The sequence below is a fragment of the Lemur catta genome, chromosome 7 (assembly GCF_020740605.2).
Source record: "Lemur catta isolate mLemCat1 chromosome 7, mLemCat1.pri, whole genome shotgun sequence".
In the NCBI taxonomy this organism is placed as follows: Eukaryota; Metazoa; Chordata; class Mammalia; order Primates; family Lemuridae; genus Lemur; species Lemur catta.
In genome coordinates this window covers 104,525,150-104,544,596 of record NC_059134.1, presented here as the reverse complement: position 1 = coordinate 104,544,596, position 19,447 = coordinate 104,525,150, and the positions used below count along the sequence as shown (strand labels likewise).

At 36.5% G+C, this 19,447-nt stretch overlaps 1 protein-coding gene across 4 annotated transcripts in view; it reads right to left on the bottom strand.

Annotated features, from left to right (window-relative positions):
- The window catches only part of CHKA (choline kinase alpha), a 65,671-nt gene that overhangs the window by 31,882 nt on the left and 14,342 nt on the right, over window positions 1-19,447 (bottom strand). For 3 of the 4 annotated variants that reach the window (XR_006736531.1, XM_045558277.1, XM_045558278.1), the window contains exon 2: window positions 12,453-12,564. Coding sequence is in view for 3 of the 4 variants with exons in the window: in XM_045558277.1 (XP_045414233.1) it covers window positions 12,453-12,564 (112 nt within the window). In the remaining variant the exon portion in view is untranslated. Of the gene's footprint in view, window positions 1-947; window positions 978-12,452; window positions 12,565-19,447 lie in introns of all 4 variants that reach the window. The other variant, XM_045558279.1, reaches the window with a different exon arrangement.

Here is a 19,447-nt window from a genome sequence, read left to right as displayed (position 1 = left end):
GGCTTTACAAAACATCACAGATCTTTAAGGAGGGTTTCTCAGCCCACCGATGTGATCGGCAGCAGTATAAATGCACCAGCAGCCTCCAGCACTAGTACCAACGCCTTACAAAGTGCTTCATTGCTTTATAAGAAAAGGGATGTGCCGTTGAGACCCAAGAGCTGCATGTCTCACAGGCGTCCCTATGTATCTTTCACAATTTCATTGTCAGAGGAAAGTCAAGAGAGCGCACTCTTCCAATCAGGCTTTCTACAAACAAGCAGTCAGGCTGAGTCTCTCACCACTTTAGCTACGTGGTTCTTTCAAGTCAACCTGCTAGAACAGGGAGCGTAAACACAGCTGTGGACAGCCATGGTCAGCACAGAACTTGGACGGAGAAGAAAGGTATGTGCAGGCAGGAACCCTGGCACAGAATCTGCGCAGACATGCCAGGCCGGCTTTCCACTTTCACACTAATCCTTCTAGTTCAGCTGGTCACCAGCTCAATCTGAATTGTTCCTCCACCAAAAAGAGGATTGTGTGAATTTAATAAAGTCTCTAAAATTATTTTATATGTTAAGTAATACTTTTACATCACTTTCCTCAATGAAATTGCAAATTATTGGTATCAAGGATTCTAGCAATAACAACATACTAGATTAACTACCATAAGCAACTCTTGGCCTACATTCTTTCTTCATGGCACAGATCATACATTTTAAAAGCAACTCCCCCCACCCCAAGTGCTTTAAAAACCTTCATACTATCTTTAATAAGGGAATGAGGAAAAGTCAGTCAGAAACTTGTGTCATGTCAAAATTTTATATCCAAACACTGCTTCTAAAAATACATTATTTGTTACAATTAAACTAAGTCTGCTTAAGCCAGACACAAAAGGAATCCCATAAAGGAAACCTCTTTAAAAATTTTAAGGCAACAGATTCTTGAACATCCCATGAAAAACATACCTTTCCATTCCACAGCTTTATCAAAAATACCTGTACCAAGGGTGAAAAGTGTGGACAGGAAAAAAAAATGCCATGTTAAGCAACACCAGCTACTCTAGCACCATTAAAAAAACCTAGTGATCTAAAGCAACCACTCTCATCCATCATACACTGAAATAACATTCCACAGACATTTTAATGTGTGTTTTGTATAAACAGTACGTTCTATCTACTTGATATAAAAGTAAACAAAATAAATATCCATGTTCACGAAGCTATCTGCAAAAGGCTCTTAATGCTTGCACTGATACATACTCAATAATACCTTTAACACATAGTTAAGTACATTTGGTACAAAGTACAGAAAGTAAAAATGGGGATATATGATATTTTCATTTGTGTAATCTGCATTTCTCTGATGAAAAGATGTTACAGGTTAAATCCCGTTACAATGAAAGCTATAAAAATCAAAATACTATAATACTTTCAGATCTTTGCTGATGATCTGATGTACGACATAATAAACTCTAGGGAAGAGTACCAAGGTAACAGGAAAGCCTCACTCCATCCTTAACTCTAAATACTCTCATGACTGCATCATTATCTCAGATTTGTGCCAGGTCCCCTCTCTCAAGTAGTTGGTAAGTTCCTAATGACTAGGAACTCCCACTTTTATTTATGATTAGTCTTCCCTCAGACCACAAGGAAATCTTGATGCTTACTACACTCTTTCTTTGGACTGCATAAATAAATGAACACTTCCACACTGTGAAGCACAAGGCAAACAAGCCCAGGGAGCAGCCTCGTGCAGTGGAGCCTACTGGCCACAGCAAATTCACATCCATGGTCTCAGTAATAGGAAAACTGGCTGTGGAGTTAATTAGAATACTGGAGTTGAAATGTCCCTTAAAAAGTCCTTGTGCTTTATTCCTCAAGGAAAGTTAAGAACAAAAAAAGTTCCACAATCTGATATAATAGATATTAACACATTAACTGCCATGAGAGTTGTATTTAAAACTCACTCTAGTTTTGACCTTGGGGCCGCATGAAGCATATATAAAATCTTACTTGCTGATGTTCTTATTGTTACAATCAATATTGACAATTTAATTCTAAAAATGTGGATTAAATGAATAGAAGTCAATAAATTTTGTTTTTCTATTTACATTTACCTTAAAATTACAATCAAAGTTTTTATTCTATTTTCATAATAAACATTGTGGCCCCAGGGAAAAGTTTCTGGGTTTTTTGTGTGGCAGTCAATGTGTTAATACTTTGTAGTAAAAGATTTAATATGACAAATAAGGAATTTAGATATCCTTCTGAAATGTTATAACGGGATTTGACCTGTACAAAATTCTAAATGACTATGGTTATTCCTAGGCTGTTATTACTCTAACTGTATCTTCTTAGGGAGATACAGTTAATGGGTTATTTAGCCAACAGAAGTCCCTTTCCTTTGTCTAATGGTGCTCCTGAAAGCAAGTCACTTCATCCAAAGTTACAAATTGGCTTAGTTCCCAAGGCCATTCCTTTTAACATATTAGCACCTTAAGTGGAAATTAACTCCAAAAACAATTTCCCCACCCCTGCCCATCCCATCCCACCTCCAAATAAATGCATTTCGTATATCATAAGAGCACCATCATGAAGGCAAGATGGACTTCTGCAACAGCCAACCCTCTGTTCTGTTTCCTCAGTACAGAATGTTCAGGTTCCCTACGTGCTATAAATAAGAAGAGTAAGACCAGGAAATCTCAAACCAAGTAGATACTCATGAACAGGTAAGAGAAGACTCCCCGCTCCTGAGGTGAGCCAGGAAGAGGCAGACTCACTTTGCCAAAAGAGAGGGAGAGAACTTTCTGGTCCAGGAAGATAGGAAGTAAAATATATTTTGAAATCTGTGGGATTATACTTCAGTGGCACAGATTTATTTGAAGCAGATATTAAAATACATGTACAAATATTTAGCATGACTTCAAACTTTTCACTTACAAGTTAATAAAAATTATCTTTTGTAAGTTATAAAACAAAACTAAACATTTTTACATTTATTAGATATGCGAACAGTGGTTATTTAATATTAAATAATTATTAAACTTTGTGACATGAACATTATTGTGGTCATTTTTTAAAAAATCATCTTATATAGACACAGACTGAAATATTTGTGGAAGAAATAATATGATGTCTGGAATTTGCTTTAAAATAACCTGGGGGAGTAAGTGAGGGAAAAGATGGAAGAAGGAGAATGAACTCTGGGGCTTCATTACCCCCTTCTGTTTACTTTTGTATATATCTGAAATTCCCTAAAGTTTTCAAAAATAAACACTGAAATTTCAAGACCTAAGAAATCAGAATGTCTCAAATATGCATAAGACACCTAACTCTATACATATACTGAAAACCACTGAATTATACACTTTAAATGGGTAAATCATACACTGTCACTGACTTCCTCCCACCTTCTTTCTTTCCTTCCTATTTTGGGCTTGGTTTTCAAGAGAATTTATAAGTTAGAATCATGTATTTGTTAGCCTGTGATGTAGGAAATAAAACAGGCTAAAGTGATAGCAATAATAAAGGAGGCATGATTAATATTTTGTTTTTAAAATTACAGAAGATTTAAAAAGCTGAAACATATTTTTGATTGGCCAAGAACTTTTAAATTTAAAATCTGAATTCTAAGAAGTCTAAATTCTATTAGCTAGGAAGTAAGATGAGAGACTAGAGGACTTTCATTTTTTCTTTACATACTTCCACAATTTAAAAAATGTTTAAAAGCATGTTACTTTTATAATACATTTGGTACAAGGTTTCAAATGCTGCTTTTCTGACAAAATCACATTTTAAGGCTTTGTATTTTAAATGGGACTAGGAAAGTAGTAACTGCTCATATTACAAAGCATGTTCACATTTTATGCTTTGAAAAGAAAAAGAAAATGGAAATCAAGAGGTAGTAAGACAACTTTAGGTCCTAGGATGAGGAGATATCACTTTATTAAATTTATTATATAATTTTAGGATTTAAAAATCTTCTACTTTAAATTACCCAATATTCCACAATATAGCAGGTTCTTTAAACTATATAGGCCATCAGACAGAATAAACTCTTATCATTTGGCCAGTTCTTTTTTTTTTTGGAGACAGTCTTGCAAGAGTACAGTGGCATCATCATAGCTCACTGCAACCTCAAACTCCCGGGCTCAAGTCACTTCTCCTGCCTCAGCCTCCTGAGTAGCTGGGACTACAGGTGTACTCCACCACGCCTGACTAGTTTTTTTCTATTTTTAATAGAGATGGGGTCTCACTCTTCCTCAGGCTGGTCTTGAACTCCTGGCCTCAAGGAATCCTCCCACATTGGCCTCCCAGAGTGCTAGAATTACAGGCATGAGCCACCACACCCAGCCTCATTTGGCCAGTTCTTAATGAAAGATTCCTCTACTAATGACGGAAGTAGGTTTATGATTATACTGTTTTAATAAAGCCCCATTTGTGAGATGAAACAAAGTAGCATCTCAGTTTTCCCTAGTGTCTGTGTTTATGTGGGTGTATGTATACAAATACATAGTAAAAGTGGCATAAAGAAAGTGGCATGAAATAGCATATAGCTCTTTAAATGTCATTTAAAACATTATTAACATCTAAAACATCTTCAAAGTATCTTTAAAGATCTACTATTGCATCAGCTGCTCATGGGAGAGATTTTAAAAAGTGATGAATCAGTTACAAAGAATGACGTGTCATCAACAGCATAATAAACTGGAAATGCTATTTAAGAAATCAAATCGTTATTGTCATAAGGAAATAGATACTATATTAAATATAATGGTGGCTATAGAACTAAAATGATACAAATAAGAATGATTTATAGAAACATGGATGATATTCTCTTCCTTCCACCACTTCTTCCCCACCAAAAAAGAACTAAATGGATCATTTGGCTATTGCCTCTTTTAAAAGCTCTATATAAAAGAGCAGATTGGTTGTGGCCTTTAAAAAATGCTTTGGGATCCATAAGTGAATGACCAAGAAACAATAATACAACTGTTAGCTAGACTCAACCTCTAGGGCACCTAAAATTTAGTCTGAAAAATAATCCATCTCTTCACTACCCCAGGATTATCTTTGTGAGTTGAGTACCGAGCACCTCCCAGGCTAGCAGTATTCACCCTGAGAGCAACAGGATGTGTTGCTGCTTCATTTGGAATGTTCTGTAGCTGTGATACTCATTTGGTCCTGGAGTGGAATGGGCTTCTTTACTGTGTAGCTTGTGGCTCTGAAGACTTCTAATATCCACCCTCATTATCTGACCACACTCAACTCTCTAGAAGAGAAATAATTCTTAACACGGCGGTGGCACCTTCATAATCCCTGGCCTGCAGAGTCCCTGTTGATGATGAGACTATGTTCCACCTCAGGCGAAGCGGGGCAGGAAAAAGTGTTAGAATTATGACTCCACAGAATGTACAATAGTCATGTGACTCTTTCAATGAACATTTTGCAGTATATTTTCTTCTCAGTGTTATCATGAACCCTAACCTCTCTCCCTGATATCTACAAAAAGAATGAAAACATCCTATGCTTATTACTTTCGTGGTTTCTTAGAACACTTTTCTGAAAATATTTTACAGAACACATTACGATGTGAGATCCCAATGCAGTGACTTACAGTATAGCTTTTGTGATTATTTAATGAGTACATGAATCACAAGAATTTAAACAGGTGATTTCTACTATTTTTTGGTAGTTTCTAGAGTATCTTAAATTATCCCAAGGAATACTATAAAACAATTTGATCTTTTTGAACATTAATAATTTCAAATTTGGATGACTTGATCAATGTTGCTGGAAGACTAGAACTTCTAAAAGGCTCTAGGCAACATAAGCCAGTACAAGGGTAGGTGAGTGGAAGCCCAGGTAAAAAAGGCTCATTTCAAAATGTATGTCTGATCCAAGGCAACCTGCTGACCTGAGACTTTCAAGGCTAAAATACCTTCCACATAAGTACTCCAAGTGTTGACTAGCCCTTCCTTCTCCAGACATGTTGACATGCTTCCACATCAGATCAGCACTGCTGAGCTTCATAAAGGTATCGGGTATTCAGATAAAACATGTAAGTGTATACTAACTGACAAGGAGAAAGAAGGAAGTTTATTTCTAATTCTGACCAAAATATCAAAATATATATGGTGTTTCCTTAATGTTGAAAAGTGGTATGAAGGAAGAAGAACCTAAGTACTGTCCTTCAATTAAATTCTCAAGTTGAGACCCATAAATTTCTAAAATTACTAAATGTTTGCCATTTTCTACTGAGGAAACAGAAGAAAGGGATCTGATTTGCCTTGGACAAAAAAACAAAAAACAAAAAGTGATATATTCAATACATAACATTCTGAAATCTTAATCATTGTACCTCTTTAAGCACAGCACAAACTGTAGCTGGTGCTACTTAACAAGCATTACAACTTTCTTTTTTAAAAGCATTTCTTGAATCCAAGAACTAAAAGAAAGAAATTAAAGCTGTAGAGAATGCTCCAACTTCAGAGGTCTCATACTATACCGTGAATCGTGTCTGTCACCTGGAAACCAGAGTGCTCCAGGCACGATCGCATGGACAAGCCTGCAGCAGAGAACACATGCACATACAGCTAAAGTGGTACATTACCCCCAATGCCCTTTACTCCTCCCAACATAAAGACATTCCTTCCCAAAGAGGGGTGGGCTGCGGTCAAACCATCGTTCCAGGGACCAGAAATCTGCACTGGCTTCATGCTATAAATCCCAAACATTTAAGACCAGCAAGACAAAGACACTTTGAATATGTCAAAATTAGACACAGTAGTCCGTGGTTTATTTAGTTATCAAAAGAAGGCACCAAAGCAGGTATGGAAGGACTATTGGTAGTAATTTGGCAACCATGAGTATGAGCCAAAGAAATATTAGGTTAGACCAAATGGGAACACACAATACTAGAAAAATGTTTTACTTCTGAGAGGGAAGTTTTTACTACCTTAGAAATAGATATAATTACACCATATTCAAAAGTACAAGGGAGTCTTTTTTAAAAAGAGAATGAATAAAACTTAAACTCATAATGACCCTAATACAATGAGGGGGAAAAAAGATAATTCACGGTATTTAGTTACCAGGGACATGGCTCTCCATCAAGGATCAGCAATACTGCCTTTGTACAGAGATGTGACCTTAGCTCCATAAAGAAATACTTTTAAGCAGCTGATTTCTCAGTAGCCAACAGTTTAACTATCTATGGGCTGTTCCCTACTTAATTGTGGTTTAATTTCTAATTAAACTGGGGCTAAGAGAAAATAGGGAAGAGGACATTTTATTCTCTATACTCAAAAAGGACAGTGTCCCAAATTTTACTCTTTCGAATTCCTAATACATATCTGCCTTGTGCCTTGATGCCTTTAATTTTATTATGGTTAGTACTCAAACAAGCACTAATATTAGCCTTCTATTACTCAAAAAACAAACAAAAACATTTTTCCAGACAACACTCAAGAGAGATCTTTGATGTGTATTATAAACATTCATGCCTGTGAGACCGTTCATAACGGTGAGGCCAAATCTCTCCATTCATGCACAGAAGGAAATTGGCTTAACACAGAGTCACTGTTCTGACAGAGGAAGAGACAAAGCAATCCTCTGAGACTTCCGCCAACTGGCACAGGTTACATTGAATGAACAATACGTACTGACATTTGTGTCTTCCACAATTCATGATAAATAAGCAAACTGGTTATTTGTAATCAGCCAAACTTGCTTCTTTGAAAAGGCTGCTACTGGACGTTGCAGAGCTCATGTTCCTTCCCAGTATCAGAAAGGAAAAAAATCAAGTTACATTGATAGCTAAGTTTATAGTTTTAAGCTCTCTTCTAGCAATTGTATCTCTTTCTAACCAGACTGAATTATTACTTCTCAAAACTTCTATTAAACTAGAGCAAATTTTACAGCTGAGTTTGGTTTTCATCATCTATGCAGCTAATGAAAATAATCTCCATCCCATTAAAATTAAAGCTAGTTTATGGGAAACAGACAATAAATTATATCAACATGTATTACTTTAAGATCATATCAGTATTTTTATGTTTAATAATTTCCTACATACTCAATTATCTTGAGATGTCCTTAAAAAATAAATAAGTTACTACAAATAATATCGTATAGCGGTGTGTGTCTTATCTTGTTCATATTTTCAAAAGGACCCATTCTTGCCCTTTCCATAAACAAGACTTTTCAAACACAGGACTTTTCATAAGCTTCCTAAAACTAACATAAATCCTAAACAAAACCTCCAGGATACAGTTAGGAAGTTTGCTTATGTCTCATCTGATATAGAAATAGGGGCTGGAAGAGACAGATGTTTGTGGGACAGAAACTATGGGCCTTAACCCAATCTGAAAGTTTTACCTTAGCTTTCTGGCACTTAACCCTTAGAGAACTGCACCAAAAAGCAGTCATTTCATCGTCACTATGGAAATAAAGGAAATTAGATATCTCATAACACCAAGATGAAGAAAAATGAGAAAGCTGAGAAGCATCTAGTTGTTTTAAACCAAGTCACTTGTAAATCATTTGCTGATCAAAGAACATGTGAAATACTTCTACTTAATATTTGATTCTCTCAGAGGTAAAAAGTTCAAAAGCTTAAAACTAGAAGGGGAAAGGGAAAGAAGTGGCATACTAAACTGATCTGTCATATAATTAAGCAAAACAGAAAAATATTCTGAGAAAACACATAGGCCTATCATTTGTGGTGGTAGTCTTCAATTAACATTTTTCAAGGAAGGAGTGAATTCTAACCCACCTCAAAGGATGTTATAACTGCATTTATATAGCTGATTTGGGAGATACCAGTTATATTTGTATAAATACACATACATCTATAGGATGTTTGTGTGCTTTCATAGGAGGTAGAGTTAAAAAGAAGGAAAGCAGAAAATTTGAATCATCCTATATTTACTTCTGTCTTTAACTCTTAATTTATGAAAATAATGTGATTTATTATTTAGGGCTCTGTATTTATTCAGCCACATCTCTTAATTAATGCAAACCTTGATAATTTACTATCAATTCTGGCCATTTTTCTGTTCTGATGAGAACAAAAGCTTCATTGTAGACTATAAACATCTCCTTCCATTATAGGCCAGATTCATTCTAAAGAGTTGACCATAAATCAGCAATTTCATTGCATCCAGGCTCCAGCAAAAAGTAAATAATAGAAATTTTAAAGCTGGGTTGAAAATATTTGAAAAGGAATTTAAATTCATGGTGAATCCCTGGCACAGTGTTGTAGAACACATTGCTAGCTCACATTGTGAGCACCTTAGCATCCTCTCCACTTTCCTTCTTTCCTACCACAGCCATTTCTCAGAGTCCCTAAATTTAGTTCTCCTCCTCGTGCTGTCACAGTATCCCCAATGACCAACACTCTACAATGGCCATTAATAGCTGAAACTCTTAACTGGCAACAAGTGTCCCTGTTAAACCCTACAGAGCTTCAAAACCAAAAATATTTAAATTTGAGGCTACAGGCCTTATGGTTTAACTCCAACAAAAAAAGTGTACTTGAACCAAGGACTCAACAAACTAAGTAATTATATGGAAAATATAGATTATTCCCACCTATGAAGCAAAGGAAAAGCTTTCTCAAAACAAAAATGAGTTTATTGTCTAGTAAGTCAACTGTGAGACTGTCAGAGGTGTGCTTATTAGAAAACTTAGAAAACTACTCATTTCTCTCTATATTCAAGGTACTTTCAAGCATGGTTTCAATATATGTATCCTCAGAAATGGAAATTAATTTAACATTTATCTAAAAAAATATAACTGAGAAGCTAAATGTAGAGTACCTCCCCTCCTCAATTAAGAATTATATATAAAATATACTCTATTCTATTAGTTTGGTAAGAGTTAATTACATTTTAAGTGGCTTCAATTATTCTGCCTTTTATTTCTCCGAGTTACCCAATAGTCTTTTTTTTTCTTAAAAATAAATAAATTGGTACCAGTGTTATCAAAAGAAAAATAATAAAGAAAGACAAAGAATTTTAAACAAATCTTATTTCTAGACATTTCTATTATACTCAGTTACTGTAAGGTAATAAATACTTCCAGACTGCTAAAATTTCAAAAAGGACAAAAGAGTAACAATTGACCGTGAATCTTTATTAGTGGAAAGGCTAACTGCCAAGCCACAGGATGTACAGCAGCTGGCTTTTACTGTTACTCATATAGCCACAAGGCACATCCTAGAGCTGGGCTAATATAGTAGCCACCAGCTACATGTGACTATTTTAATTTAATTAAAATTAAATAAAATTTAGGCCGGGCGCGGTGGCTCACGCCTGTTATCCTAGGACTCTGGGAGGCCGAGGCGGGCGGATTGTTTGAGCTCAGGAGTTCGAGACCAGCCTGAGCAAGAGCAAGACCCCGTCTCTACTAAAAATAGAAAAGAGATTATACGCACAGCTAAAAACATACATATATATAGAAAAAATTAGCCGGGCATGGTGGTACATGCCTGTAGTCCCAGTTACTCGGGAGGCTGAGGCAGGAGAATTGCTCGAGCCCAAGAGTTTGAGGTTGCTGTGAGCTAGGCTGACGCCACGGCACTCTAGCCCGGGCAACAGAGTGAGATTCTGTCTCAAAAAAAAAAAAAAAGAAAAGAAAAAAAGAAAAAAAAATTAAATAAAATTTAAAATTCAGTTCATCAGTCACATTCACCACATTTCAAGTGTTCGATAGTCACACATGGCTGGTAACAAGTGTACTAGCAGCAGCACAGATGTGGAACATTCCATTACTTCCATCACTGCAGGGCTGCTCTATCTAGAGCACAGAACTTGACTCCTAGTTTAGTCTAGTGCATCAAACATATTGGGCACATTTAAAATGCTTCTATTTAAGTAATAAATAGAAACAAAACCCTCATAAATCAGATTTAAATGAAAGTCTTATACCACATGTAATTTCAGCAGCTATTTATTAAAGTATCTAAAAAGTATTGCTTAGCCAGTGCAGTGGCACACGCCTGTAGTCCCCGCTACTTGAGAGGCTAAGGCGGGAGGATCGCTTGTGCCCAGGAGTTGAAGACCAGCCCAGGCAACATAGCGAGACCCCATCTAAAAAAAAATAGTAATAATAAAAATAAAAGTATCGCTTTAATGCAAAACACACAAAAATGAAAGAGCAGAAATGGGACTTAATTGTTAAATAGTCCTCAGAGAAAAAAAAAAATCCCTAAAAAGACGTTATTTTCACACTTCAGTAAAAGTGCCAAAAGGACATTAATTGACTATTTCAAAAACTGTGCTTTGAAACTGAAACTTCATTAAATAAAAAACCAAACTGTGTGGTAAACACAAGAATTTTTTCTGCTTGTGTATTATCAGTAAGGGATCGGTGCTTTCAGTGAGAGTCAACTGTGGGCCTAGCTGTATGCCAGCTGTGTGTACCTAATTACAAAGTGACCTCAGATGTCCTTGGCAAAGTGCACACGTGTGGAATAGCTATGTACCTCCAAATATGCTAACTCATTCCCAGCATTTTTAGATCTCAGACATTTTTACAGCTTGACACAGTCAAGGAAAAACTATCCAATGAAAGGATTCCTTCACTTTATGACAATTTTTTAACAAATTAACATCTAGACTGCCAATTTTATTAATAACTTTAATATTTCTAAATATAAAATTGAATACCATAGACATGGACATGACCTCTTTTTAGATTGAGCTGAAACAGACTGGTCTTTTAAAAAATTTAGTCAGATAACTGCTATGCTCTCTTTCATGAAGATAGAAATGGGCCCTTCCAAATTAGATTAAAATGGTTATCAAATCCTACCGCAGAAATATATCAGTCTGATATTTGTATGTGTGGTCAATGAAATGGCAAATTCATGACATAAATAGTAAAAAATAAACAACTCAGACATTTGGGATGTCTTATAATCGGATAATTCAACAAATAAGGTATTTTAATTGAAAATTAAATTAGATTAAGTGATATAAAAATTTAGAAAGATTATGAATCTAAGAAATTCAGTTTTAAAGAAATTTCGGAGAAGTAGTTATTAAATTCAGTTCAATGAGATCATACTCTATTAACGGGGACTACTCTCTAAAATCTTTTTGATTATGCTATAAAACAATACCTTCTCCACATTAGAATTTTACAATCTAAGCTGAAAATTTCAATGTGTAGAAAAATCCAAGAATCATCAAACACTACTAAAGATTTAACCAATATTATACCTTCTCTAGATGTAAAACTAGAAAAACTTGTACTAGTTTACTACTAAATGAGAAGTAAAAACAGTAATTAACTTAGAATGTAAACAATAAACCAAGCTGTGTAGCCCAATTAAAGTAAATGCAATATATTTAAATATCTTTAGTAACATCATTAAGGTATTTAAAATCTCTTTCCAGGTATCTTAGGAAAGAAGATTAAAAATGTTGACAGGCTCCTCCCTCCCCAAGTAGCCTATGAACTCACCATCTGTAAAATCGCCCCATACAGCCGCAGGAGTACTTTCCGAGGTTCATCGCCAATGGTCGCTGTGGTATCAGGTAAGGAGCACTGGAACAGCATGTTACTGAGGCCACCTCTGTCAGGAAGAAGAGGGTATTAAGTACCTATATTTTGAAGGTAAGCTAAATCACTCTTCTTGGATAAATACAGATGAAAAGTGAGAGTTATATAATAATTTTTCTCATCTTAAGTCTCAATTTATTCTCTCAGGATTCTTGGAACATAAATGATTAACTCCACAGTTTTCAGATTAATTCCATGAGTAACATTAAAAACAGACACAATTCTCAATCTGTTTTTCTAAAGTAGAGTAGAGGAAGAGTTTTCTAAATTTTTTTACATTGCCTGTGTGCCCCTCTACATGGCATTGCCTCTAGAGAACAAGGACCAGACAGAAATCTCCTCAACACTGGGAATGAAGGGGCATCCAAGATGCATCCTTGCAATCTCATTTTTCCAGAATCCAAAATTTCTATCATATTCCCGTAATTACCAGGCTAAAATCTTAAGGCAATATTTAAACGTTCTCCTCCAAGGCTTTCCACTTGATATGTTGTTCCAAGATCTATCTCTTCTATGCCAGTGTTAGTAAAATTTGTCAACCAATTCTGACTAACAGCCTTTTCAAAAAACTTGTAATATTAACAGCTGAAAAAATACCCTAAAGTCAGATTCAACTCTGAGTACCCAATTCCCTACGTTAAATTCTCTATGTTGAAATACCTAGTATTGCCGGGCACAGTGGCTCACGCCTGTATTACTAGCACTCTGGGAGGCCAAGACGGGTGGATCGTTTGAGCTCAGGAGTTCGAAACCAGCCTGAGCAAGAGCAAGACCCCATCTCTACTAAAAATAAAAAGAAATTAACTGGACAACTAAAAATATATATATAAAAAATTAGCTGGGCCCGATGGCACATGCCTGTAGTCCCAGCTACTCGGGAGGCTGAGGCAGAAGGATTGCTTGAGCCCAGGAGTCTGAGGTTGCTGTGAGCTAGGCACACTCCACAGCACTCTAGCCTAGGCAACAGAGCGAGATTCTGTCTCAAATAAATAAATAATAAAAAAAGAAATACCTAGTATTGCTTCCATTTTCTTGCCAGCATCCTGACCAGCACACATGGCCAAAGCTTCAGCAGCATCTTGGATGAGAATGAGAGCCACATCCTAAGAAAAGCTGAGCAGTTGGCTGAAAGGAGCCTGAATCCCCATCAAACCATGGAGTTACTATAACTGCCCAGACCTGGCTACTTCCAGACTTCTTTAACACAAGAGGGAAATAAATCTCTATGTTCTTTATTTTAAGCCACTGTTAGCTTGGGGTTTTCTGTTATGAGCAGCTAAGCCTAGTACTAACCCAGCTTAGTACCACATACACTTTACTTGTATTCTCTCAATCTGGAAACTCCTCCTTACTCTTCTCTGCTATCTAAAAACTACCTACCTTTTAAGACCAAGTTCAAAGTCCAACCTCCTCAACGAAGCTTTTACCATCTTCACTGTTAGCTGCTTGAAGGCAGAGATAATGTCTAACTTTTAATTCTCAAGGCCCAGTGGCTCCAAATGGTGGGATACTCAATAAAGATTTTCTGAAAGTAATAATAACCAGCACCACTCTGTCCCACTGACATCACCCTTCTCTAAATCCCTAGTTATATTTAATTTAATAACTGGCTATCTTGTATGGCTTTCTAATAGGTTTAGTGAGGTAGCCTTGGCTCCCTAAATAGACCGTAGTAAGCTCTCTAAGGGACAGTCCCATCTTCCTGTAGGAAGGCATCATGCTAAGAGAAAGAGCATAGGCTTCAGTGACAGAAAGCCATGGATTGAAATCCCACTTGTGCCACTCACTAGCCATGCAATCATGCATGTCACTAAACCTCTCAAATTCACTCCTCTGTAAAAGAGGAACACTTCATTTAGTCATTACAAGAGCTCAGAGTTATGGATCCCTTGTCCTGCAATGTCCTAAGTAATGGACACGGATTAGCTCATTTCATCCACCCAACAATCCTACAAGATGGAATTGACATTGATCTCCAGGGTGGATGCTGGTACCACCGCCATCTTACACATGAGAAAACTGAGACCCACAATAAAATCACACAGCATGTAAGGAGCTAAGCCAGGACTCAAAGAGTTCCCGAGTCCTTGCTTTTAGCTACCATTCTGTGCTAAGAGACAAGAGGCACCAGTGCCACATTAAAGATGTAGGAGGTGCTACATGAGCTGCAAAAACTACCCACAAAAGAGCCTTACATCAGGACTACTCTATATAAGCTTGTATGAAACAAATGTCTTACTTCCCTGTCACTGCTATAACAAATTACCACAAACTTAGTGGCTACACCACCACAAATTTATTAGCTTACATTTCTGGAGTTCAAAAGTCTGAAAATAGGTCTTACATGGCTAAAATCAAGTTGTTGGCAGGGCCACAGATCAAAAGGATATACATACATCCCATTCCAGGAAACACATACGAAATAACTGAAAACAGATTCTGACTCAGCTAATGAACTTAAAAATAAGGTTACCGGTGGAAATGGGAAGTTAGTGTTTAAAGGGTACAGAGTTTCAGTTTGGGAAGATGAAAAAGTTCTGGAGATGGATGGTGGTGATGGTAGCACAACAGTGTGAATGTACATGATGTCACAGAACTATTCACTTAAAAATGGTTAAAATGATAAATTTTATGCTATTTATTTTTTCACAATTTTATATTTATTTATTTATTTATTTTTTTTTTTTGAGACAAAGTCTCACTCTGTTGCCCGGGCTAGAGTGAGTGCCATGGTATCAGCCTAGCTCACAGCAACCTCAGACTCCTGGGCTCAAGCAATCCTTCTGCATCAGCCTCCTGAGTAGCAGGGACTACAGGCATGTGCCACCATGCCCAGCTAATTTTTTCTCTATATTTTTAGTTGTCCAGCTAATTTCTTTTTTTTTTCAGTAGAGACGGGGTCTCTCTTGCTCTTGCTCAGGCTGGTCTCGAACTCCTGAGTTCAAACGATCCACCCTCCTCGGCCTCCCAGAGTGCTAGGATTACAGGTGTGAGCCACCATGCCCAGCCTATTTTTTTACAATTTTAATAAAAAAAGAATGAATACTGATACACACTACAACAAAATCTTAAAAAACATTACGCTAAGTGAAAGAACACAGTCACACAAGACCACGTATCATATTGATTCCACTCACAGGAGATGTCCAGAACAGGGAGATCTAGAGACAGAAAGTGGATTAGTGGTTGCTAGGGGCTGGGGTGGGAGGCAGGTATTGAGGGGTAAAGGGTGATGGCTAAAAGGCACAAGATTTCTTTTTGAGATTATGAAACTGTTCTAAAATTGATTATGGTGATGGTTGCATGTAACTGTGAATATACTAAAAACCACTGAATTGTACAATTTAAATGGGTGAATTATGTGTGGTATATGAACTGTATCTCAATAAAGCTGTTTTTAAAAAGGAAAAAGGAATGAGTTTTTTCTTAACCAATTAAAAAACTTGAATGTGCTTATACACAAATAATTTTTCCCAGATTTAAGCAAGACATATTTAAGAAGTTTTTTCAATAGTTTACTTAAAAAGAAAAATTATCATGAGTATCTAGGAATGACGCAGCAGTGAGGATCTATTTGCTTAGAAGGCAAATATTAATAAGTTGTCTACCCTAGTTAAGAAGAACAGAAACGAAAGGGAACCCAAAGTTCTTGTTTTTCCCAAAGTAAACTGTGAAGCAGATGGATTGTGTGTAGATAGAAGGAACCAAAACTAGCCTTAACCTTTCTGCTAATCTCAGGGCAGCACCTCATCTGCGTAACTTATCAGAATTCCCCTGCCACATCCAGTCACAGCCAACATGGGCTTCCGGCTACCAAGCAACAGACTAGGCATTACATCAGAGTTAAAAGCCCTAGTTTTCCTTCTGGTCACACACTCTAGAAAGCTCAGTCAAATGCAAAAAGCAAACAGATGAACTACTGTTCTAAATTGTGTAACTTGATTCAAAATTTATCCTCGTACTCCTAAAGAAGGAAGGTAGCTAGCTTGGCCAGAAACAAGCTCATGACCTGGAAATCCTTCATCTATTTTGTATTGCCTGTAGCCTCTGTTGCTCAATAGGCTTTAGTGAATAAAGTGCCAAATATTTTTTAGTGACAATCAAAATAAATGAAGCAAGGTCACTGGCATCAATGACCCAAACTGTGAGAAACTACCTACAAAAAATCCAGTTGTTAAAGAGTCAAATAATGTAACTAGGAGCAACAAGAAGATCTGGTGCGAAGAAATGTCACAGAAATGGTAGCAAAAATACAAGGGCCCAATTTACTACATAATTTGTCAAAAATATCCTCCCAAGTAAAATTCCAGGGGCTCTCAAGGATTTCAAGGAAGTCTGAAGTCACAAACTTTTTGTTAGCTGGCATAAAAGCCTTATAATAAATTTATAAAAGTCACAAATATAGGAGGCACAAGATACCCACTTAAGCAAAACATCACATACAGTGACAATAACACATATATTTCGTATTTAACACACTGAAGCAACCCATGACAGGAAGGACACTGAAAAGAGCCAGAAGTGCCCAGTGGCAGGAATGCTACTCACCACTCTCCAGATCTAGTAGCACAGGCATCACTAATCCATGGTTCTTTAAACAATACCAATGAAATAACAAGTAGTATAAAGAGCTTCCTTTATATAAATTGTTACTCAGAAATGAAAATAATCATTCTCTTGATAGGCAGAGGAATTAGGCAACAGAAAGAAGTAAAAGGCATCCAAATAAGAAACAAAGAATTTAAATTGTCCCTGTTTGCAGACAACATGATCTTATATACAGAAAATTCTAAAGACTCCACCAAAAATCCATCAGAAGAACTAATAAATGAATTCAGTAAAGTTGTAGGATACAAAATCAACATAAAAAAGTAGCATTTCTATATGCTAACGGCAAACTGAAATAGAAATCAAGAAAACAATCCTGTTTACAATAGCTACAAAAAAAATAAGATACTTAGAAAATAAATTTAACCAAGGAGGTGAAAGATCTCTATAATAAAAACTATAAAACATGATGAAAGAAATTGAAGAAGACATAAATAAAAAGAAGGATATCCCATGTTCAAGGATTGGGAGAATATTGTTAAAACATCCATATTACCCAAAGGGATTACAGATTTAATGCAATCCCTATCAAAATACCAGTGGCACCCTGGCATGGTGGCTCGCGCCTATAATCCCAGCACTTTGGGAGGCTGAGATGGGAGGATCACTTGAGGCCAGGAGTTTGAGACCACTCTGGGCAACATAGTGAGATCCTGTCTCTACAGAAAATTGAAAAATTAGCCAGGCACAGTGGCTTACATCTGTAATCCCAGCTACTCAGAAGGCTAAGACAGGAGAATCACTTGAGCTCCTTGAGCCCAAGAGTTCCAGCCTGTGTGACAGAGTGAGATCCTGTCTCTATTAAAAACAAAAACAAAAACTGATGACATGCTTCACAGAAATAGAAAAAAAAAATCCTAAAATTCATATGGAACCACAAAAGATGCCAAAAACCAAAGAAATCTTGAGTTAAAAAAAAAAGAAAACAAACAAACAAAGCTGGAAGCATCACACTACCTGACTTCAAAATATACTAAGCTATAGTAACCAAAACAGCATGATACTGGCATAAAAACAGATACAAATGAAACAGAATAGAAAAACCAGAAATAAATCCATGCATTTACAGCCAACTGATTTTCAACAAAGATGCCAACAACACACATTGGGGAAAGGACAGTAAATTAGTACAGCCATTATGAAAAACAGTATGTAGGGTCCTCAAAAAATTAAAAATAGAACTACCATAAGATCCAGCAATCTTATTACTGGGAATATGTGCAAAGAAAATGAAATTAGTATGTCAAAGAGACATCTGCGCTCCTAAATTACAGCACTATTCATAATAGCAAGATAGGGAATCAACCTAAGTGTCCATCAACAGACAAATAAAGAAAATGTGGTGTACATACACGAAGGAATACTATTCAGCCATTAAAAAGAATGAAATTCTGTCATTTGTAACAACATGGGTGAACCTAGAGGACATTACATAAAGTAAAATAAGCCAGGCACAGAAAGACAAATATCAAATGATCTCACTCATATGTGTAATCTAAAAAAGTTGATCTCATGAAAGTTGAGAATAGTGCTTACCAGAGTCTGGGAAAGGGAGAAGGGAAGGGGAGATGGGGTGAGGTTGGTCAACAGGTACAATGTTACAGTTAGGTACAAGGAATAAGTTCTCACTGTACCCCAGAAATATGTACAATTATTGTGTGTCAATTATGAACATTACAAATAATGCTCTAATGCTTCAGCACTTATATCAAAGGCACAGGTTATAAAGATTTCAAAATTCTGATCTAAAGAGCTTATTTCAGAAGGCAAAAAACAGAATTTTAACAACAATTTAGAATGATGGTTACCTACAGACAAATAAAGTAAGGAAACCTGAAGCCAATTTAGCAAAATGTTAAGCTTTAATAAAGTTATTTTATTCTTTACTACTTCATACATGTTTGTAATTTTTTTAGCTTATTTCACATAAAACTATGGTATCCAACACACAACCACCATGCCTGGCTAATTTTTTTGTATATATTTTAGTTGTTTGGCTAATTTCTTTCTATTTTTAGTAGAGATGGGATCTCGCTCTTGCTCAGGCTGGTCTCGAACTCCTGTGAGCTCAAATGATCCACCCGCCTCGGCCTCCCAGAGTGCTAGGATTACAGGCGTGAGCCACCGTGCCTGACCCAATTATTATTATTTTTTTAAGACAAGGTCTTACTCTGTCTTCAAGGCTGGCATGCAGTGCCACAATCACAGCTCACTGCAGCCTCAAATTCCTGGGCTCAAGTGATCCTCTCAAAGTGCTGGAATTACAGGCATGAACCACTGTCCCCAGC